Genomic DNA, 24701 nt, shown 5'->3' on the forward strand with positions numbered 1-24701 from the left:
CCCCCCACCCTGCTAACCTGCTAACTTGGTTGCATGTTTCCCAACTACCCAACCCGCAGAGCGCCTGCTGCCCATTCCATAACATTGAGTAACAACAGTATGGGGTGTCTCTGCCATTACAGGACACTCGGCAATTGTTCAACTCTTTTCAGCCCCTATCAATAAATAATCCTTGTATGTAGTCCTCAAGTGTTCCAAGCCGGTAGTATCTAAATCGGGTGGCATGATTTTTTCTTTACAGTTCCCAATACTTTGATCAAGTCCATCCTCTTCACTCGGTGTGCTACTCCTGTATGTTACATTATCATTTTTTTTTTTCTTTTTATTTTGTTAGTGGCCAAATGACATAACTTTCTCCACCCCACCTACCTCTTGCAGGTCCAACGGCGTGGGTTCCATCCTCATTTCAACATCTCTGGTCTCGTTTCCTGGCTCTCGTGGCCCCGTCCTGGCCCTTTGGATCGCCTCTTGATCACCATGCACCATGCACCACCCCTCCACCGATTCCCAAGCTAATTCCGGTGTTGTGAAGTGTCAGGTTTTGTCTTCTGTGATTACTCAGAGTTTCATCGGAAAGCGTATCAAATATTTGAGCTCCCTCTCTCTCAGGCCTCTCTTTACCGCTTCGAAGTTTCTCCATTGTCACGCGACTTGTATTGTGAAGTTGGGAAAAAGTGGGATCCAGGCATTTTCATAGTGTATATCACCTTTGGATCGTGCTGCTTGGAGGACTGCATCTCAGTCCTGATATTTGAAAAGTCTTGCTTTTATTATGCACAGGGTGGGCCCAGTCGGTGTCTCGGCACCGGGGCTCTGTGAGCCTTTTCCACTGAGAAACTGTTTGAGAGTCGTTTGGGCTTTAGTGTGTTCATAATCAGATCTTCCACAAACAGGTCCACACTGGGGCCCTCTGCCCCCTCTGGGACCCCCACCACCCTGATGTTACTCCTTCCAACCCTTCAGTCCTGATCCTCTGGCTTTGCCACCATTGTCAACGTATGCACTTGTGCCTCCAGCCTCTTTGTCATGGACCAGAATTGGGATATGTGCGTTTCTGCTTCTGAGACCTTATCACTTAGCTTGTAAAGGTCTGACCTGATACGGTTGACCTACTCCATTACTGCATCAATTTTGGGCTCAAGACTCCTGAGTGCCTTTAACATCTTTGATCACCACCATAAATGCCCCTGGTGAGGGTTCTTCTGCTCCATCCCCCTCCGCCTGTTGCGTAGGTCTTGGAACGGCATAGATATCCATCTTGTTATATTGAGGTGCTCCTGTGCCCTTTGGCTTCACCATTGTTGAATCGTTGTTTGGGGGGCTACCAGGTAGTATTCTTCTGCACGCTCAACTCGCCTCCTCAGGGTGCCCGTAGTGGACTACATCTATGCCGCAGGCTGCTCTTCGTTGCACCCAGTGTAGGCCTCCCAGCTAATCCAACTACAATTGGTCCTGAATCACAACCATTGGTGGGCTGCTGCTGATACCCCTCGTCACCTCACTGTAAGCTTTGCCAACCATCTGCTTCAGCCCTTGTGGTCTTGTCTCGGCTCAGTTGGGCCCATACTCCTGGCCCATACTAGAGGTGTCACAAGGCACTGCTGTTTCAATCAATGCCTGTCTTTCAGTTTGGGGTATACTTTTGCTCTATGGGGGGAGGAGGCCTTGGAATTTAGCCCATACCTCCACTGGAACCAGACTCCCCTCCTTCATAAGGGCCGCCACTCACTGCCACACGAGGAGCGGACCCCGCCCTCCATTCTCACCTGGCCCTTTGTTTAATGACTTTAAGCCTGTGCCTTTGGTTACCTCTAGTCCCTACTAAGTTTACAGGCCCTCTGCTGTATTCTCTTGAAGTAATGGTCTTGCTGCCAACCCGTCCTCCTCGGTTAGCTCTTGGAGAGGGGCGGAGTCTCTGAGGTGGACCCCCGGCGCTTCACCTTATGGGCCGCCCCTCCATGACCCAGGATGCAGGTCCCAAGTGTTCCTGGCTACCGCAGCCCAGACCCTCACTGTCAGCCCACGGGGATTGAGGGGGCATCAAGGCAGGATCGACCTCCCGTCCTCCGAGGTCAGGATAGTGGTTCCTTCTTTCCGGGTCCCACGATCTCCAGGCGCTGGCCTCTTCTTTGTCCTGGTGTGGCTTCCTGCTGAGTCACATCAATGGTGGCTGTTGTCATCCTCACCACCTTGGGTCGGTGCTCCTGTTCTCACTGCCGGGGCCGCAGCGCTGACCCACCACACGCCTCCACAATTTCTGGCTCTAAATGCTAATTGGGGAACTCGGATGTTGAGCGGATGTTGGGTTTTACCGAGTGTGAGTTCTGAGCTCCACTAGAGTGCGGCCATTCCTGTTCGTGGCCAAGCCCCCTCCCTCTCTAAACCATTTTGGGAAAGGTGTTCAACACTAATTTGATGTAATTTACTACTTCCACTCCGATGTTAACCAATTAGGGAAAGGAGTTAGACAACAAAGGGTTGAAATGTGCTATTACCACTCCGATCTAAGCCAACTTGGGGAAGGTGTTGGCCTCTAAAGAAGTGGCATTTACTATTCCCACTCCAACTGAAAGCAACTTGGAGAAGGTGTTGGACACTAAAGGGTTGAAATTTACTATCACCACTCCAATCTAAACCAACTTGGGCAAGGTGTTCAACACTAAATGGGTGTAATTTACTACTCCAATCTAAACCAACTCAGGGTACGTGTTGGACACTTAAGGGGTGACATTTACTATTCTCACTCCAATCTAAACCAATTTGGGGAAGGTGTTGGAAACTAAAGGGGTGACATTTATTATTCATACACCAATTTAAACCAATTTGGGGAAGGTGTTGTAAACTAAAGTGGTGACATTTACTATTCTCACTCCAACTTAAAGCAGCTTAGGGAAGGCTTTGGTCACTAAAAGGGTGAGATTTATTATTCCTACTCCAATCTAAAACAACTTGACAAAGTTGTTGGACACTAGAGGGGTGAATTTTACTATTCCCACTCCAATCTAAACGAACTTAGTGAAGGTTTAAAAAACTTTAAAATGTTAATTAATTAAATCAAAATCAAAATAAAACTTTTCACCTATAATATAATATTTTACAAATAAAAAATACACAGTTAATACTACACATAATCACACTTAAGTGAATTATACATTATTCTAAAATGCTATATTTTTAACACACTAATCTAAACTAATATTATTTATATAAAAATTGAATTAAATTTTAATTTTAGTAATAACATTTCCAAAATTGTAATTAATATTTTCGACCATTCCTAAAATGCTTAACAGTACAACTACATTTGAAAAAAAATCACAAAATGTTTTATATTTTTTACATTATACAAATGATTAATTTGTTTCCTTTCTAAATATGATTTGTAAATTTTTTAAGACAATAAACAATTTGTATTTAAACATAAATAAATACAATATGAATCCTTTCACATTCTTCAAAAATATTGTTGATATGTTAAAATATTTAGTATTTTATTTCCAAATTGCATTAAATATATCTTATTTCATATTACAATTAAAATTAAAATATAATATCACAAAAAAACATTTGCAAATCTAAACATTTATTCCCTAAAATTGAATCTTATAATACACATTATTTTTAAATCCCCCATGATCCTTATCCTCTATTAATCTAACACCCTGCTATAAAAACAATCCAATTCTTTAAAATTAAATTAACAAATAACATTTTATAAAATAAAATTCTTCCAAAAGTAAAACATATAAAAATAATATATACACATAGAATAAAAGAAAATACATTATATACTAAAAAATGGTATTATATCCAACGATATTTATTGCATCGATATTTTTTACACCAATATTAAAAACAACATTTAAACAATATTCTTATCTTCCATATTTCTGTCAACTATATATGAGATCCCAATATTCTTGACACAATATTTCTGCAACACAATAATTTGTAGCCGATATTTTGTCCAAACACCAAAGAGGGCACTGCAAACACCAGCCCCTTCACCTCATTCATACCTTTCAGCTCCCTTTGATGTTTCAGTGATGGAATCCCACACAGAGGTGTGCTAAAGCCCCCTTTTCTTAACTGGTGGTGTTCAAAGTATAGTATTTAGTTCCTGATTAATAGCTCCACACTTTCTCTCTATACGCTTATGAACACACTTGAGTTTCAACATTTTTAAGCATTTGCACATAATGGGGTCGATTCCGATCCGGAAAAAAGCCACCGATTCGCCGTTTAGAGCGTTTTTCCCGTACGAATCGTACCCTGCAACGTCCCCCGTACGTACGACGACGTACGATTCGTACCAGGAGCTGGACTCCGTACAAATCGTACAGGGACCGTACGAATCAAATCCTCGTACGAATCTCCCGCAGAACCCGCTGTACGCGACATCTGTACGGTTCGCGGCTGCTTTTTCTGAACCGGCAAGTACGATTCGTGTTGGGTACGCACCGTACAACCCTTTTTCTACAGGAGCTGAAAACAGCCGTAAAAACAGAGTTCGCCCCGAAACAGGTACGGAACGGCGCCCCCGCCCGAGTATGGTGCGTACCCCCCATGATCGCAGGGGTACGGTGCGTACCCCTGCGATCACGGGTTGTACGCACCGTGCCTCGCGATCTTGGGGTGTACGCACCGTACCCGATGTACGCTGGGTGTATGGTACGTACCCCATGTCCGCTGGGTGTACGGTGCGTACCCCCCATGATCACAGGGGTACGGTGCGTACCCCTGCGATCATGGGGGGGTACGCACCGTACGGTGTGTATGTGAATGTGCGCTTTTCCGTACGAATCGCCCTTACCTGACGTGGACCGTATGAATTGCGTCCTGATACCCCGGTCCGGATCGTACTCGTCGAGTCATACGGTGTGTGTACGAGTCGTACGGAGATGGCTCCGGATGCGAATCGTACGGACGAGAATTTTACTGGATCGGAATCGGCCCCCATGTGTAGTTTTTTAGGTCTCTCTGATCAGGGCGCATGCGCTGTCAGCGAGACATTTAGTAACTGGTGGCTTTTGGAAGTGCTTCCAAAGCAGCGATCAGCTTACTCTCACGCGCACAAGCACGCGCGCCACGTTTCCTTTCCCTTTCGCGGCGCTGTAAAGGCGTATGCCGCGATTAGAGCAAAAGAAAATAAATAGTTTTTTTTTTCTATTTCTTTACTTTTGCTATAATCACGGCACCAGCGCTTTACTTTTAAAATTAAAAGTAATGCGTGGGTGCCGCGATTATTGCAAAAGTAAAGAAATAGGAAAAAACTTCTATTTCTTAAAATTTACATTTAACGTTAAAAGTGAAGTGCGTGTGACGCGACTTTTAATGTTAAAAGTAAAGCAAACAAACAAAGCGTGATCTGAGTGAGCCATGGTGAAGTGGAGGTATATTTTCATGTTAATTTTATATGTGTAAGTCGCACACCTGAAACGTTTTATTCGTTTCCCTATCGTAAGCTAGGTTATAGGAAGGGTACCCGTAACAGCCGAAAATATTTGAAACCTAACCTGCATGAATCATCTGTGCAGTGTAAGATACTCAGCGTACCAAGCCAGTTAAGTGCATGCTGACATCGTCCTGCTGTTAGTAAACTAAGGGAGATCTTACAACACCCAGGACGTGCAGGCTTTCAGCTATGTAAAAGAAGACCTACGTGCACCCATTCGCTTTTTCATACAGCTATTAGTGACTGCAGGCATCTTGATCTGTACATCAGACGCATTGTCCTTGCGAAATCAGTGCCGTCTGCACCCGTGTAAGCAATTTGTACTTGATTTAGGTTGCAATAGTGTTCAAGCTTTGCTTCCTTACCTCCCTCCATTTTTTGTGTCATGGTCATTATGTAGTCCCTTGACTTTACAGCTGTTTTCATCTTCAATGGTTCGCCGAATGATCCAGTTTTAAATCCGGTTGTGAAATTCTCTGTTATGTTCTTCTGAATCATCTTTTTTTTGTTGAGTTTGTGCGAAGTTTGGTGACCGTTGCATTTGACAGAGCTTTAGGTAAACTTATTGGTGGTAAATCAGTTCTTCTGAATGGTGAGAAGGCACAGTCCTCGTTTTAAATGTACTAAAGACATCGGTATCAAAGAAAGAGTAAATAATCTTAAAGTATGTAACGCCTGGTAGGATTTAGAGTCTTAGATCATGCCAGTGGCCATACTTGCCTATGACTTCATTGCTGGCGTTTTGACAGGTAGGATTAGAGCCAGTCGTTCCAGTCTCTATCCCTTATTAATGTGTTTCCGCCGCTGTTTGTTATAAACCCTTTGTTTTTTCCTATCGGAAGCTGTGTCAAAAGTCAAAATATATGTTTATTGTGACCATAGTCTTTAAACAATACAAAATACAATACCTTCTCTACAAATATGCACTCTGAAGCAGAGTGAATAGCATATATTGATCGCTTTATAAGTGCATATGTCTGTGTACAGGAACCGTGGTGGATAGTGTGGTATAGCTCCCCCAGATGTGTGTTGTGGACGCAGGGAACAGTATTCTCCCTCCCCGATTCTTAAATAGAAGCGGATTTTAAACAATGGTAGACAGACTCTGGTAAGCTATGCTGCATATCATCTAAGTCTTCCTGATGTGGTGTCACCTGAGGAGTAAGCTCTGAGGGGTCTCCATGACATTTGTTTTGATAAATATTTAATTGCAGCCACTGAGGTGTTGAGCCTCATCTAAAATCGGCCTGTTTGTCAAGTCAAGGTGTCAGACCCCGGGGATGTCCGTGTAATGATTTCAACCCCTTACCCCAATGCAAAAATGTAGTCTCCCACGCCTTTGCATATGTCATTGCTTCCTACCTGGGCTCTTCCTTTAATTTTCGAAGCCCACCCATTTGAGCCCCTGGATTTGGCAGACCTGCATTTTCTCAAAATGTTGCTGGGAAGGGAGCCCTTCTGGTAAAGCAGCACTTTTTTTTGGCCTATTGCCATCATTTTATGTTACGTTTTACTTCCAAAGTTCAAGTAATTTGGACATTTTAACCAAAGAAATACTTTCTTTTCGGTTTGCGACTTCTTGCCACCCACCAAATTCACATTCCGTAAAGAACATTGTGCAATTAGTACAGCAGATAAATTGTACTAACATCATTTAATACAGCTTCACAGGCACTTTTGAATTCAGGAGTACCAGGACTTCTTTTGCATTCATCTTTAATCCCCCCCATCACATTTAACCCTACTTTTTATTTGCCGGGAAAGAATTTTAGTACTGAATGTAATGCATTTTGGCAGTCACCTGCAGTTGTCAGTAGTATGTTTTAACCCTAGTAAAACGAGCCCTTGCTTCCAGATCAGAAATAAGCCTTAGAGAAAATTAGTTTGTTTGATCTATTATGCCGGTTATTTTGTAAAAAGTTTACATGTGTTCACAAGGAAACACTGTTAGTTGCTCGGATTATTCATTGAGCCTTTGTTGTGATACAGGGCATTTTTTCTTTTTAAGCAACAGACATACAAATGAAGGACGGAATGCTGAACAAATCAAACATTCACCCCCAGTCAAGAGATCTATGTTAAATCCATCGTTCTTTTGCTCACCATGCCACGCCTTTTTAGACTCAGCCAATTGCAAATCAGCCTTGTTCCTGCGCCTCATGGGAACAGTCCATCCCGAACTGCTAAGTCAGTTCCTCCCTGGACCAGAAACAAGCAACCTGAGACCGGTTTTGGGGTATCACTCCTCATCAGCCAGGCTAACTTGAATCCACTGGCACAGTGAGCCTGGAACCCACGTCTGGGCATACCCGGCACACTTGGGGCGAGAAATCAAAAGAGACACAAATGATGGAGGGAATGTGGAACAAATCAAACATTCAACCCCAGTCAAGAGATCTGGGTCAAATCCATTGCTCATTTGCTCACCATGCTACCCAAATTTGGACCCAGCCATATGCAAATCAGTCTTGACCCCGTTCCTCATTGCTTTTTGTAGGCTTGGAGTCCACCCATTGCTTACCATTGGCTTGCTTCATGGTCACTCTCATTTACTTGCTTCTTATTGGTCAGCTGTAAGGCTTCCTTCCGTTTTACGTATCTGTTCCTTCCCTTGAGCATAGATGCATTACTTGCGTCCTTCATAAGCTCATTTTTTTTTAATGAAATTTTCTTTGTTTTTAAGCGCTCTACCAGCTGGCTCCCATGTGTACTACTTCTTACCCCCTGTGTTCCTCCCTCGTCCATGTTGTTGCTTGCCCAAAGCCCTCCTTCCTTTGTTGGTTACCCTATCCCTTCCACCCTCCTTCCACTGTCCCTCAGCTTGCCTACCCTCTTCTCCACATGCTTGCTCCGAACCACGCCCTCCCACTCCTTTTGTCCATTTTGCCCCTTCACTTGCCCTCTATCTGTGTTGCTTCCTACCCCCCTTTCTCTGTTGCTCCCTGCCGCCAACATGCAGTAAAATTGCATTGGCTGCAGCATATTGTTTTTTTTACCCCACACCCTCCGTTGTACATGTTGCTCCGCCAGCACTGGCCCGGCGTCCCAACGCTGTTTTTATTTTTAGGTCCAGCTGAGTCAGCGCGCATGCGCTGCTCGGAGAGACATTTAGTAGCGGCTTTTGGAAGTGCTCCCAAAGCGGCCACCAGCTTGCGCTCACGCACATGCACACTGCTGCACACGCATACCTTGCATGCTTTAGCGTGTCATTGTGATCACTTTCACTTTCACAGCGATCGTGAAGACTTTCTTTCTCTTTTACGGCCGCGCAACACCAGTGATAGTTTTACCCATTTTAATTCAGTGACCTCTGACTGCGTCCCAGTTAGGGCCTCCTTATAAGTATCATGGATGCATTCGAGGGTACTGGATACCTAACTGTACCCATTGCACTGCAGGATTGTTGGGAAAACATAACCGAAACCTGGGACGGCAGCCAGATGTCCTCCCGCTCTTGGTATTTCACTCACCCTGTTCCCAACACCCACTCACGCGCGGACACACTTGCACTCATATTCTCTGGCTTTTCCCTTCTTTTACCCGTTCTGTTCTCCACCCCTCGCTATCTCCTCCACCACCGCGCCCTGCATTTCTTCTCATCCTCCCCTTCCCTTTCCTGCCAAGAATGTGCCTGCTCTCTGCGGCCCGGTCACACTCTGGGAATCGTAATGCGCTCCAGATTCCTGCAGTTGTCCATGACCGCGCCATAGCGGCTGCAGCTGCTGCTCGCGGGAGGGTTTGGGATGAAAGACAGGTGCGCTGTTTTTTCCCCCCATTTCCATCAGGCCTGCTACAGATGTGAGTGGGCTGTCAAAGTTAATGTATGACGGGGGCGGGGTGGGTGCCTTTAGGAAGTCTATTATGGGACTTTACAGGGAGTGTTACACACAATGAGTGCACTCCCTGGAATATGCACTTTGGGCACGAGAGCATTTAGTAATCCTAGGTTAGGGGGCTGTTCAAATAAATGAATACAGACTACTCATTTGAAGTTGTATGTATCGACGCGCAGACCAAGTCAAGTCGTCAGTGCGTCTGACATTTGATGTAGAAATATTAAAAACAATCTGTGTCCATGCGTAATTTACAATTTGATGACTGTAGGTTTTTTTTGGGTGGGGGTTAATATTTTTATTTTAAATGTATCCTTACCTTTATATAGGCGTATCTTTATGGTCCTTATGGCGGTCTAGCACCTAAATTCCACATATTTTAATCGAGGTTCTATCGGTGCTCCGGGTAGAGCTTTTCTGAAGAGGTGTTTTTTTAATGCATTATATTTAGGGCTCCCGGTTTGATGGAATTTATTTTTGGGCCATTTCCGTCTGTATTTATCTATATTTATTTTTTGGGCCATTTCATCTGACAGGAAAAAGTACACAAAGGCAGCTGCCAATGGGATTGGCCAAACAGCATTCAGCAGGGCCTATCTGTAACAAATGGCCTAAGTGTGCTAGAATGGTTGAGGACCCGGCATTGGCAGCATGAAGGTTGAACTCTTAGAAAAGGACAACGTGAAGTGTGGGCAGAAAGGCTAAAAGGCACAGTTGACATTATCCATAATCTAGCGAGCAGACTAATCTAGCAATCAGGCTTGCGGGAGTCCAGAGAACCATGGGATGCAAACAGCAGGGCCAGCTGGGAAAGGACGAGGTTTCCCAAAGTATTATTAAACATAGGGCGCAAAGTATTATTAAACATGCGTGCTGGGTGTACAAAATGGCTAAAAAACATTGACAAAGCCAATTGCTCTCTTGTAGGCCAGACCTTATGGTATCTCGAATGGCTTTGAAACAGTTCTAAAAAGATAAATCTGAGAATGGTTTAATTTATGTAAAATATCTATTTGAGTTGTTTCAAGGCATTACCTGCCATCACCAGCCGTGACTATAAAGTCTTATGGTAGATGTACTTCTATATGGTATACGTACACTTCCACCAGATTGTTGGGCATGACATTTCTGTTTTGGTATTATTATTGCTTTGTGCTGTTACCAATGCATGAATAATGATTGATTATGTAATTGTTTTGCATAAAGGGGTGCTTGATGATAACATGCGGGAGTCAAAACGTTTCTCAATATAAGTTTGTGAAACCATTGATATATTTACCCACGCAAAGGGGAGGATCATTCGCTGTCTTCAACAAACATGGTTGATTTCTGTTATGTCTTATAGTTGAGGGGGATTGGCACTTGTCTGTGAATCATGAATAGAGGCATCCATCAATTAAAGTTATATGCCCATGTTAATGCAGTGCTACTTTATGTATTTAAACCAGTTTATCAAATGACAGTCTTCATTTCGAAGTCGTTAAATTACTAACAGTATTCAGCCAGTCGGTCTAACTGTCTCGTTGCAAACTTTCATAACTATTTTACTGTCTTATGAAAAAAAGTGATTGTGGCTAAACACTTTATCTAGGCAGGGCAATACGCGCTGCTTTTTTACCTGAACTTGTGCACACGTTATTTTATTGTGTATCCCTTTTCTGTGGTCACTTGGAATCGATAGTTATGGCGCTAATTGCACTCTGGTCAATATAGTGTACTGTTTGGCAGGAATGTTGTAGTACTGTGTCTAGAATGGACCATGGAGTGATAGTTATCAACGTTGCTGGTCCGCATTTCTTTTCATAATTGTCAAATCTAGAATTTTAGGTGCACTGCATTAGCAAAGTTAAAAGTTAAAAATATTTGAGTCTGCACTGGGGAAATGATCAAGTTAAAAAGTAAAAAAAAAATTTTTTTTTTTTAAAATGAACAGTCTGGCTTGATTACATTCTTATTGGCAGCTGTGCTATGTTGTGAAGAAAGTGTCTTGGCTATTTAGATAGCTAGGTAGTTCTAAAAAAAAAAAAAGCATTTCATTGCAAGCAGTATGCAAAATGTCTAATATTGTCTTTCTGTCCAGAGCATTGATTACCCCTCCCAGCCCCTCATGTTCCCCTTAATGTCCATTTGCATCCTCCCGCTTGGTGGTCAGCTTCATTGTTTGTTGGTCATTATTCCCCATTATTTCTTTCCCTTGATTTGTAAATTGTGTGCAGATACTGTGAGCACCTGAAGCAAATGTAAATCGGAGGTTTCTTCGTACAGTTTTACTGATAGAGTATAAATGATCCAGTCTGGGTTGTGATCTTGTCTGGGTTTTGATCTTATGCATGGCAGGTTTTCTTTAGCAAACGCCATTTGAGGATTTCCATGAATGGTTTATACAGGTTCTCGGTTCCGATTATCATTTGTCTTCATTTTATTGCTCCTAGTTCGGGGGTCCCAATCACCACCCATCCAATTCTGGGTAAATTTAATCACATATCTTATGTTGAGGATGAGTGGGCCTGTGATTCTCGAGGCGGGACATTTAAATGCTATGGCAATGTTTCTACAGTAGATGCTGGAGCATTTGAGCAGTCATGGGGTCAGCTAAATGAATGAGAAGAGTCTTTAGAACCAAGGAGAAAAGGATCCCTGGGGACCTCAAAATCTTTCCTCATCCTGTTATATTGAAAAGCCTACCTAGCGTATCTTGTTGAAACTCCGTGGTCCTTGCAACGGGCAGGCCTATATTGACTGGCCTTTGTTTCCTCACTCAAAGTTCATTTCAATCAGTGACTAATCATTCTCCCGCGTACCAGCATGAATGCAGATTCACTAGAGTGTTAGGGAAGCAGAAGTGACATGACACACACTTTGACCTGATGACATCAGAGGGTGTATTGCTTCACCCTGTCCTGGCTCCTCATCGGCCTCCTATTTGCGGCTGAGGGGTCAATGGAAGAGCAAGAAGGGGAAACCACTGAAAGTAAAGTGGGCAATTATAGAGTCCTATCTGCTTTCTGTTCTTACCACTCAGTGCTGTCATGACCTCTGTGACATAGGTGGGAAGGAGGGTGCCAGGATTACCGAAAAATAATCCAGTGTAGCAGATACTACCCCAAATTGATGTAGACTGCGTAAATCGGCACCAGCTAATCTGATATCTGTATTTTAAGCACTGTAGTGTCCAGTCATATTGAGAATATCCTGCAGGGACAAATGCCTTGCATCCTTCATTCTCACCATACGGAACAGAATCCCCTTAAAATGCCTTGCCCCTCTTTGCTTTTACTGGCATACTTTGATTTATTGCTCAGTTGAATTGCTAATCTTTCTCAAAGAAAATTTACAGGGCAAACAGACATCTTTGAGCGATGTTGCGTGGGTATTTGCAGTGAGCACTCTGACAACTTTCTGTGTCTTGTTTCATGGTATACTCTTAGAGTATATATGGCATTGATTTTAGATTGTTTGCTACCCTAGGCTCTGCTTAAGGTGACTCGAGCAATGTAGGGTAGTGCCTGCACAATTGGGTTGCAGCTGAAGGCAGTGTGAGTTTCTCTCAGTGGGGCAGTAAGGTGTTCAGTGGGGGAGAGGATGTGGCACTCTGCCGATGGTAGAAACTGCAAGACTCTGAGACAAATGGCGTGTGATAGCACTTTTAAGCATATTTGGGACATTCTGCAAATGGCAACGTTTTCAGATAACTGTATAGTGTTGACCAATAACAACCGAGCGCATGTGTGCATTCAGAATTTAAATAAATGTGGAAAAATACTAGCTGTAGCGTCGTCTTTTGCTTGTGACAAAAATAAATGTGGATAAATACAGAAAAAATGCCCAAAAAATAAATATGGATAAATACAGACCGAAATGGCAAAAAAATAAATACCATAAAACCGGGAGCCCTAGATATAAGCCAGATAATTGTGCGTCATTGTACTGCAGACAAAGCTGCCAAATTCGCTTGAACAAACTACAGCGGAGAAGCCATTTCCTGTATATTCTATTGCGATGCCCTTTACATTTTGCTTTTAGCCCTTCCCATCTTTTAAATGGCCTACATTTACAAGGTTTACACTAATGACATTGACGTCATCTGCTTCTGCTTGTCCACCTCCACAATCAAGAGTACAGATGCAGTCTGACTGGAATACTCAATCGTGCTCAGATCAGTTCAACAAGTACATTGCTAAACGCAGACATCCCGTTTTCTATATCCACTGTCTGCCAGTGGTGGCAATGTTATCTCCATGCTGTACGTTATGATGCTGAGGTATATTTGAAGTCTGTGAAGTTTAATTAGATACAAAAAAAGCATTCGCAATGCAATAGGTCTCGCATTATTAAAGTTTTAGCTATTGGTGTTGCATTATTTAGCAATGCCAAGAGCACAAACTTAAATAATGCGAGACCTATTGCATTGCGAATGCTTGTTTAGACAAGTACTTTGCACCCTTGTAGCACAGTCACTTACACACATTTTGTACACAGTTGGACACTTTACTTAGCTTTTCCTTGTGATTGACTCAAAAAACATTGCATTTGTGTGTGAATACATGAAAAAGTGTACATTTTCCAGAAAAAACCAAACTTGTGTGAGATTCTGCAAACATTGCGTAGTTTTCCTAATTTTTGCAGGAAAAACAAGGAGTTTGCAAAATAAAAAACTTTTAACTCTGCAAAAAAAACTTTCTAACCTCAATTTACTGTAATAAATTTTGACACACCAAAATATCATAGAGTTCTGTCAGTGATGATCTGCCTCAACCCTGCTATTTTAGTGCTGGGTTCCTTTCAACTCTTCCAATGCACCTTTCCTGACCCTCAGATACTCATGCAATTCTAATACTAGGACCCCAGAAAAACACTCTTTCAAGATACTTCAGTCATGATCTGCATCATCCTTGCTATTTCAGAGCTTTGCTTTATAGCTCCGGTAGGCTACCTCTTTCCTAGCCTATAGCAAAATCGCTATTTGCACCATGGGCACCAGTACCGCTCTTAACCAATTTATGTTATTCCAGACCTGGAGCACTGTCTAAGGTGCTAGTTCAGGTATCATTCTGCAAGAGTACCTCAATCGTGAGCTTTTGCGCCATTTTCCAACACATGCACTCATAAAGAGCCCCGGCTAGGGTCATCAAGGTTCCCCCGAGACAAAACTCAATGTCTTTGGGTGACCTGCATCTGTAACGAATACTTGGATTGAATGTGAATAATGGAAAAGCCAAAAAAGATCTTAAGACTTCTGTGTCTTCCATTTTGGGAATACATATAGTCTAATCCATATTGTACTGCTAGGCAAGAAACGTTTTTATATGCATATGCTTGTCATACTGTTTGTGCGCCCCTCTGCTCTTTCCCCCAGACACCGTCATATCAGCTCGCAGGGTATGGGTCTGGAATATCAAGTAGGGAATATAAATGTGGTAGCCTAAATATTGAGGATAAAATATAAGTATATGAGTATAGATTTTTCTATACATAACTCCACATGTATGTACCTTAAAAATATATGTGCCTTCAGGGTCGGTAGATGTGGTGTTGAGAAAAGCAAATCTGTCCTTTCCTGCATGCACTTTGCTTTCAGTATTTTGGTCCTCGACATTTTGGCTATAATGTTAAGATATCACAATATTCCCTACTCAATTTTCAAAAATATAACCACTGCAGCACTTTGCCTGCTTTTCCCCGCCAGGTCTGTCAGATAGAGAACTATGGGTTGAAGTTGGTCCATGTGTTGGAGGCGCTGAGTCTCTGCACTCCACCTCAAACCCAAAGGGCTCTGTCAGAGGCCAGGCCAGGCTGTAGGTGGAAAAACCAAGAGCAGAGCTTATATGAAGACATGCATGTGATCTAGGCTGTGCCAAGTTTGGAGCAATTTGGCCAAGCAGTGCAGAACAACGAATAAAGCAATATCGTTTTTTTTCAATCGACTTCTGCATTGGTGTTCATACAGATTCAACAGGTGCCACAGCTATGGGATGGCCAAGCACCATAATGCCTGTGCAAGTGATGGGTGTTCAGCCCTACCGATCTGCATCTGCACACGACCATTGAGTGGTGAATACAGTCCCTCTGTGTCTTTCAGTCAGTGTATCACTCTTTCAAGGTCACACATGGGTGGGAAATACTCCAGCTCAGGCTGCTAAAAAACCCTAATAATTCCATTCTGACATCCAGAGCCAGTACTGCTCCCAGCACCCAGATTGGTAAAATAATGTATGGAGATGATGAGAAGATTTTTTATGTTATTATTCTTTTCATAAACTCTGTACCTCGTACATTCAAGAAGGCCTACCTCAGGGTGCATGGTTCAAATGACTGGACGTAAGAGTAAATATATGGCAACTAAATGTGGCCAGCTGAATGAATTATGGTTTTTGCCTTTGAATCGAGTGGTGTAGTTTTGGAGTAAGAAGAGCTGTGTGTCACCTGCAAGTCAATCATTTCCTTCTGTGCTGTTCATTCATTCCTCAAGCGTTCAAGCAGACACAGTGAAAGACATAGAGCACATTCTCTGTTTAACATGTCGGCTCCTACTTCTAGGGCACTACACTCATGTTCAACCTGTCGTCCGTCCTGAAAGATGAGTGCATTTGGGCAAAGCCATACCAGTTTTATCCGGAAAACTTCTTGGATGCCAAAGGTGAATTCATCAAGCGAGAAGCCTTCATACCATTTTCTGCAGGTAAATATACATGCTTGTTAGGCTACGCGGGTGTAGATGAATTAGCACATTCGGGCAGAGGAGCAGACATGTCAAATGTAGACCATGTGATCATTACATACATGTATTTCCAGTATTGCCAATGTTATGTGTATTTAAATGGGCATAGAGAGATGACATAGATAGATAGGTCCTGATTACAAGTTGGTCGGAATTTTCTGACCCCTGCGTAAACCCATGTTTGCGCAGAGATTAGCATTGCGTGTGGGTGGTATTCACACTTTGTTACATTTCGGCAGGCCATACCTGCCAGAATTTAACAGGGAAAAGTGTGTGGTATTTATTGTATGGAGCAAATGTGCATGTTGTTCCTCCAACAAGTGTAACCAATAAATATTGTACTGAAGGGCATTGTTATTTATCGGATGCAATAAAAAAACACCTGGACTCCAACAAACTCAGAATCATGGCCTTTAAGTATACAATTAAAGATAGATAGAATGTACATTAAGGGCAATATTTTTGACATCCTTGCAATTTTTTTATTTTCTTTTGGTTGCCAAGGAAAGTCAGTACACTGAGAGTCCATCTCTAGAACCTCTGCATTCATGTTAAAAAAGGTGTACAAAAAATAAAGTAAATGCCTTCCTCTCTACATGGTGACAGAATCCCTGCATGTCCATCAGTACAGGATTCATATGGCAGAGGTGGCGGTATGGTACAATATTGTTAGGAAACATATCACATGACCTAAATATGTTGTCCTAAATATTGTTAGCAAACATATTGTGCCTTTGTATGAAGGCTTTCTATTATAAATTATAATGGGGAGGTGTTTTTGTAAATGACGTTTAAGACATGACATTACTGTCAGATAATATTTTGCCTATAGTATTCTGGTGCCTTACCGGAAGAGGTGTGTTGGGCCGGTAAGAATTGTCACACCACGTCAACTTCCTGGTAATATCCACAAAGAGGTTGATTACCCCATCCCCATCAGACAAATAGCACTTGTTACATTAGATAGAAATACCACGTATGACTTTACAACGCGGGTATTACTACACAATGTCAATTACAAGGAGCACCATTACAACCCAAAATTTTACCATGACTATACCTTTACCACGCATGCCATTTCAACCCCAAGGCATGCAGGGTAAAGGTATGCTCATTGTAAACATTTGCGAGGTAAGTGACTCCAACCTACACCACCATAATCCCTAATGTAGTTCCACTGCACGTCCCTTCCCCGACCCCTAGTCCTCCCCCTACAATAACACTGCAAAACCCCCAACACTACACTAATTCCCGACCCCTAGTCCTCTCCCTAAAATAAAACTACACTACCCTGCACAACCCCTGACACTACACTAATTCCTAAAACACTACCCTACACTACACAAACACCACAACACTACCCTAAACCCTAACACACTACTCCCAGAACGACCCTCCCATTCCCCAGTCCTGTCCCTATGCTCTTACACTACCCTGCACGACCCTCCTACTCTACCCTAAACCTTAAAACACTAACCTACACTACATAAACACAACACTACCCTAAAGCCTAAAATACTACCCCCCCACACGACCCTCCCCTACCCAATCCGTTCTCACACTCAAACACTACCCTGCACAACCCCCGACACTACCCTAAATCCTAAACCACTACCCTACACTTCACGAGTTTGAGTTCTCTACTACAGATGTCCTGGGTCCACTGTATTACAGGACTACAACTTGAATAGTTAAGTACTCCCCTTTAGCAATGGACTCTAGATGGTAACTTGGCAGTGGTAACACTGCCATATATACCCATTAATAACTGAACATTGTCAGTGCTTTACCTTTGCAAAAAGAAAAGTACTTAAATGCACATGAACTAAAAACATCATATAATATTTGGTAAGCATTGAAAAATTAAACTCTCTAGATTCACCTAGACAGAGATTTCAATCAAAATAGTATTACAGCAGTAACGCACTAAGGGGCCTATTATGATTGCGGTTTTTCTGCATCCTCCGGGCCGGCGGAAGCCACCGCCCGCCCGGAGGATGCAGAAAAACCACAGCAGACTCACCAAAGACCCACCGCCACATTAGGATGGCTGGTGGGTCCTGGTTTCCGTCCGCAGCTTTTCCGCCGCGTTTGGCTTACAACCGCGGCGGAAAAGCTCTAATATGGTGGCGGTGTATCTCAGACACCGTCCGCCATATAAGGAAGGGCTTTAAAAAATGCTTTTCCGCGGCGGAAAAGCATGTGTAACTTCACTGCGGGGGCCTGTTGCGGGCCCCCTAGGTGAAGGGGGGTTTGGGGTGCACATGGGGGGTACCTATGGTACCCCCCTGCATTTGCATGCAGAAATCGGCAGGCACCGCACGGTGCCTGCCACTTTCTGCATACAAATGCAATGTGTGCATTTTTACCATTTCGGCGGATGCAGCTTGAAGCCGCACCCGCCGCAATGGTAAAAATAGAGGATGTGACCGCCAGGATGGCGGTCACATCCTAATTGCACAGGAGGGAACTCCGCAGGCAATGCGGAGGTTCCCTCCTGCTCTATGGTGGAGGACGGACTCAGGTCCGCCCGCCATCATAATCGGCCCCTAAGTGCTATAGTTTCCTTTAATGCTGAAGTCCATGGCCAATATTAAGTTATTGAGAATGTTCTCATTTAGTTGTTAACTTCCCAAGAATGGAACCAAGCCTCACTTTGCAGGCACGGAACAATGTTAACAGATCATTGTTCTATGTCAACAATAGAGTTTACAGAATGTGCTCGTATGAGGTAGCCCTGGCAGTAGGAAAGAGCTGTGAGCAATCTCTTGATACAGTTCAATGTATTCACCAGCCTATCACTGACCTTAGATTTATTGTTAAGCGGTTTCAATGCAACTGCTACAAAACTATTTAGGCATAATTCAGTGCCAACAATCCCACTCATATATGGCACAAGAGCCATCCCAAAGCATGCCAGACAATGGCAAAAAAGGAGGTGAAAGGGGCAATGTCATATTCCTAGTGTTGGAGCGCAGTACAACCGATGACCTGTATCTCAACGGTTATGGTGGGAGGCTCCAGCTGGTTCTGTTGCTCATCCACTGAAATCATTGATTGGCTACTAATTATTTCTCAGTATTATATTTGAATATCCACCCATCATAGTTGGCCGTAGTACAGCTGTACTCGGGGCTAGCCACAGGCAAAGCTAGTGGCAAGCCAGTCCTTGAAGTATGGTCCAAGGATTTACCTGTTTTCACAATAACCTTGCAACTGATTCAGACATTTGCTTCTATGCTAGTCTAAGACATGGTATGAGCCAAGAGAGTCCTCAAGGATATGTGGAAGGAACTGAACGGGACACACAGGTTACACCAAAGCACGGGTGGTTCAGAAAAAATCAAGTTCATCACGGATGTTGTGGTGATTATTCTATTTGTGGCAGATGACAGTTGATTGTATCCTCAGTTAAGCAGCTAGGCCTCATGCTCTCATGTTAACTAAGTTCTAGGACTTCTACAAGTTTCTTGGCTACAGCTCGGCTCTGGTTATCTGGTAAGCAATCACTTTTTTTGACTTTTTTGCATTTCAGCATCTCTCTATTGGCAGTAGTCCTCTTGGTGCAGGGCAACAGAGCAGTTCTAATTGAATTCGTATTTCAATGTTAATCCCGATTGTTGTGAAGGAGAGCTTCTCGCAAATTGCTTCTTCTGGAACACAATCCGTCTGACACACTAGTATGCTGCTCTGTCTTGGGTTGAAGTGAAATCTTTCAATAACATACTGAATAAGGGAGAATAGTGTTTTCAGTTACAGCTGAGCAATCAGCTCTTCTGAAGAGTCAAAGTTCCTGGGGCCTCTTCCTAACAAATACTGCTTGGCCACTGGCTGATCAGCTCATACCAGGTCCATGGACAAGAGGAGACTCTCCTGGGCCAGTTATGTATTTTGGCCCAAACAGCAAGTTGCATACAGGCATTAAAAGTGTGATGGGGGTGGAAGTGATCTCAATAAGGGAGGCATTGAGGGAAAGGGCTTGAAAGGTAGAAGTCCCTGCACACCCCACTCTTAGGGACACTGTATTATCGTACAACAGACTATTTGAGGCAAGTGCAAAAATGGCTGACTCCAGGTCAGGAAAGACCTAGGCAGCGTCCACCAAACTAAGGGTCTGATAAAGAGTTTGGCGGAAAGGCACCACTGTTGCTTTTTTGGAGGGGTGTCCTGGCTGCTGCCTTGGTGATCCAACCGTCCAATTATGATGTATGCAGTTTCTAGATGAAAGACCGCCGTGATCCTGCTGCCACTGCCATGAAATCTCAGCGGGATAGGCTAATGCTATGTCGGACGGCCGACCGGCAGTGTTACTGTCGCTCCAATTACAATGTGCCTCCCCACCGGCATCACTGTGGTGATCCAACCACTACATCTGGCCACCAATTGGGGATATAAGGCTGAAACTTACCTGTACTCAGCTTAATGCATCCTGTGCCGCCATGGAGCCAATCCATCACGTACTGTTACTGCTGTTGGAATGTATGACGTTACAACGCACGCATTTTCAGTGCATGCCTTTACAAAGCAGTTTTTACATCACAACATCCATTACAACGCATGATTTTACATCGCATGCCATCACAACACATTTTCAGAAACTATTTTTACAACGCATACCATTACAACGCATATTACTTTTAGGTTAAGTGTTGGATAGCGTTTGGGTAAAAATTATTATTCCCACTCCAGTGAGAGCAACAGTAGGGTAAGTGTTGAATAGTGTAGGGGTAATAATTGCTATTCCCACTCCAATGAGGGCAACAGTAGGGTAAGTGTTGTATAGTGTCAGGGTGAACATTTCTATTCCCCATTGCTTACCTTATATTGCATTGTAATGGCATGCGTTGTAATGACATGCGTTGTAATGACATGCATTGTAGTGACATGAGATTTAATGATGCGTTGTAATGGCATGCGATGTAAAGGATATTGCGTTGTAATGACTGCGTTTTAAAGGTAGTGTGTTGTAAAGACTGTGTTGTAACGGTTGTTTCTCCTGCTGTTCCTGCTTGATGATGCCCAAAACCGACACCATTGTGGACCTGGCAAGGGGTGTGGGTCTCTGGGTCAAACATATTTAGTGGACCTCTGTAGGGAATATTTCTGAATGCATGATTCATTTGCAGCTCTATGATGCCCTCTTTGGCCAGGTCACTAACACTGAACAGGCACACTCTACCAAAGTCAACATGTGTTCACATCTAATAATCAGGGATAGTGATGTGTGCAATAACTTGTGTCACACAACAGCACCTCCTGAACAGTATCACATCTATTAAACTCTATGACATTCTCACATTGGTCACATGCTGGCTCCTGTAGTGATATCAAAGATACATCAATATGGATGTGTCATGAAACTGAAACAGACCGTTTCTGCTAAATCTCTGTAATGGACTCTTACACATTACCCACATTAAAAGGTAATGTCAGGTAACTGGGATTCCAAATAATCAGTGTGACAGTAGTGTAGTTCCTACTAATCGGTAGGCTCTGCACATTGTTTTGACAACATAAACTAAGGGCTTGGTGTCAAGACTGATTCCGGACCCCACGTAGGATGTGTTGGCCTATAGGCCAGCTAACTCACAGTGCCACAGCAAGCCCCTTGGGCTTACCAAGGAGAAAACAGTTTCTGGCAACTACTGAACATGGCCACCCTGATTCCCAAGGAATCGTGGAAACAGTACAGAACCTTTCGCCCAGTCATTCGTGCTCACCTGTTCTCAGAGAAATATACAGAGAATACACAGTTGGATGTTTTCAATAAGATTTATTGAACCAACTTTATTCTAGCATAAAATACATATGCTGCAATGATTAGGAGACAGAGGCAAATAAAGGAGATTACAAGCACCAAGTGAGGGACCAGTAGATACATTTCTACCATGGTGCTAAGTAATGAAGATATGCAGGCATATATGAACTGCGGTAATCTAATGTACGCCTACGATGTGGATCCTACTTCAAGTGTACCTGGAGTGTGTGGAGGTCTGTAGCCAAGAATCCCCCTAAAGGGATGATCTAACACCATTACCTGATTGGATAGAGTGAAGGACCCTGTTTTGGTCTCAAGTTGGACACTTCTCACCGAATGTCAGACTGGTGCATGATGATTTCTCAGCATGTAGGGACCTTTGGTGTCAGCCGAAGTGCCTGCTCTACCAATCTATCAGGATGCCTATTATTTATAATAAAAAGCAGCCTTCACAATGTGCACGCTAGATTAGGGTTGTTATGGGTATGTGGATAACACTGTCGCTCCCTGGATGAAGATAGGATGACTTTTGTATATAGTGCATTGAGAGGCCTAGTACATGATGTTCAGGGCATCGTGATAATGTTGTGCAAAGCTGGATGTATAACAAAGAAGTTTCAGAGAAACAAATTCAACATTGTTATGCATGCAAATGTGTGCAAAAGGTCACCCCATACATGTTATTTTCAAGGACAATGTAAGGAATACACTGCCTCGCTCTGTGTGCCTAACTCTGGAATATGCACACAAAAGGAGATAGGTCCTTGGCGGGGCTGAGGGAGGGCTGGACCCTATATCAATATAACACACAACAAATTGCCCCCTTCTCAGTTTACTTATACTCGAATCTCAACTGGGACCAAATAAACAATTTCATTAAATCTGGTCCGGTATATTTATTTGTACCTTTTAGTCATATGATTTCATACAAGAGGTATTGCTGATGGCAGAAAAAGAGTACACAATACAAAGAATCATTTGCAGTCTTACTCAATCAACAATTAACATAAAACATGTTACAAAAATCCAAGAAAATGACATCAACAAAACATCCAACAAACAATACAAATTGTAATTCAACAATTTTGCAATATATTAAACCATTTTTATGATCAAGATTCCTTTCATTAAAAAAGCTAATTCATTACAAGAGCAACAAAGCATGTATCACTTTATCCAAAAAAACACTAGATGTTGCGATTGGCTCTTGATTGATTTGATGTTTTGTTGATGTCATTTTCTTGGATTTTTGTAATATGTTTTATGTTCGAGTATAAGTAAACTGAGAAGGGGGCAATTTGTTGTGTGTTATAACTCTGGAATATAACATGAGAAGCATTCAAAGGTCACAATGTAAATACTCTCTGTAGGTATGCCTCTACCAGGGGGACCCCTTAAAGGCTGGGGCCCCGGGCCACAGTCCACTTTGCACATGCCTCAAAACTTCTATGTGCACATGACCTGTGGATTGAAGTATATCAGGGATAAACAATAGCATAACCAAGTGCCATGCGTTTTTGGGAAATGAGTAAGTGCGAGTCATGAAAGCAAAAACAGCAATAACAGCATTTGTCACACTTACATAAAGTGGGTGTAAGGTACAAAAATAAAAATTGACATATGTCCATACAAATCTGCAAAGGCATGACAATTTAACACCCTACATCTGTGCATAAACAGATATCTAGCTTGCACACCTCAAACACATATCCAACCTACACCATAGGGAGATAGCAAGCTAAATAATGTTTATATTGGCCAAGCCAAACTGAAATACTTACCATATGATATACCACCCAATGCAATTTGAGCCCTAATTGGAATTCTTCCCACAGATCCATACATTGAGCATTTCTCCTTGTCCTGTAAGACTTCAGCACTGGTTCCAAGGTCCTATCATACTAACCGCTTGAAATGCAAAAGCAATCAGGGTGAAACAATCACAACTGTAGTCACACATACCATAGTATTCAATACCAACCAATAGTTAGAAAAGTAATAGTAGGACTAATATGTACGAAAACAAGCAAAGTTTTTATTTCTCCAAAATAAACAGTGTAGTAAAGCAGAGGTCAGTTGCCAGTCAGTTTTCACAATGGGTAATCAACCCACTGCTGTGCCACTAAAGTTGCCCTTCATGACATTGCCCAGGAACCTCCTCAGAAAGGGGCATCCTTTGGGGATGGTCGGCACCTTGAAGACCTTACTTGGGAGGGTTGGGGTCGGTATTGGGAGGGGTGGTCCTGACTTTGGGAGGGGTGTCTTTTGTTTTGGGAAGGGTTTTGATATTTTTACAAGTATGCTGAGTTTAGTAATGGGGATCAGGTTTCTCAGGGGTGGGCTGCGATGTAGTTGGATGTGAAAGAGGTTTTTTTGACTTTGGGAGGAGGATTCTGATTTGAGAGGGTAATTGCAAGGGCAAATAACACACTTTCACTGGGAAAATGTGCAGGATGTTTGGGAGTGTGTAGGGATTGGAAGGTAGAGGGAGTAGTAGTGTCAGGTGTGGCTGGGTGTGTTGTTGGTACAGATGTCTGTGTGTCTGAGGTATCTTGCTTGTGTCCTGTAGGTGTCTGTCGTGTGGGGGAATATTGGGGGTGGTGGATGGGTATGGTGGTCTGGGTATGGTATCTGGGGGTTTGCTGGGGATGGTGGAAGGGTTTGGTGGTGTGGGTGTGGTGTCCGGGGTAATGCTGAGTGCTGGAGTTAGGCCTGTGGGTGTGGTGTTTTGGGGCATGTTGGGGTGGTGGTGAGGGGGTTAGTGTCAGGTAAGTGTTTGTTTGCATACATTTTTTTGTGATGTTTCTGTTTGCGTGTTCTGCTTGGGGCTGTTGAAGTGTGTGCCTGTGTATATGTGAGTGTGCTTGGGCAGGCAGGGGAATAGGGAACTTGGATTAGGAAGAGGCAGGAGGTGCGGTGGAAGTTTGGGATGGGTGG

General features: G+C 43.1%; 1 protein-coding gene across 1 annotated transcript in view; it reads left to right on the plus strand.

The window, feature by feature from the left end:
- The window catches only part of LOC144753053 (cytochrome P450 2D6-like), a 466095-nt gene that overhangs the window by 319501 nt on the left and 121893 nt on the right, over positions 1-24701 (plus strand). Inside the window, exon 8 of the mRNA XM_078640854.1 lies at positions 15826-15967. Coding sequence (XP_078496980.1) covers positions 15826-15967 — 142 coding nt within the window. The remainder of the gene's footprint in view (positions 1-15825; positions 15968-24701) is intronic.

The sequence above is a fragment of the Lissotriton helveticus genome, chromosome 1_1 (genome assembly GCF_964261635.1).
Source record: "Lissotriton helveticus chromosome 1_1, aLisHel1.1, whole genome shotgun sequence".
NCBI classification, from domain to species: Eukaryota; Metazoa; Chordata; class Amphibia; order Caudata; family Salamandridae; genus Lissotriton; species Lissotriton helveticus.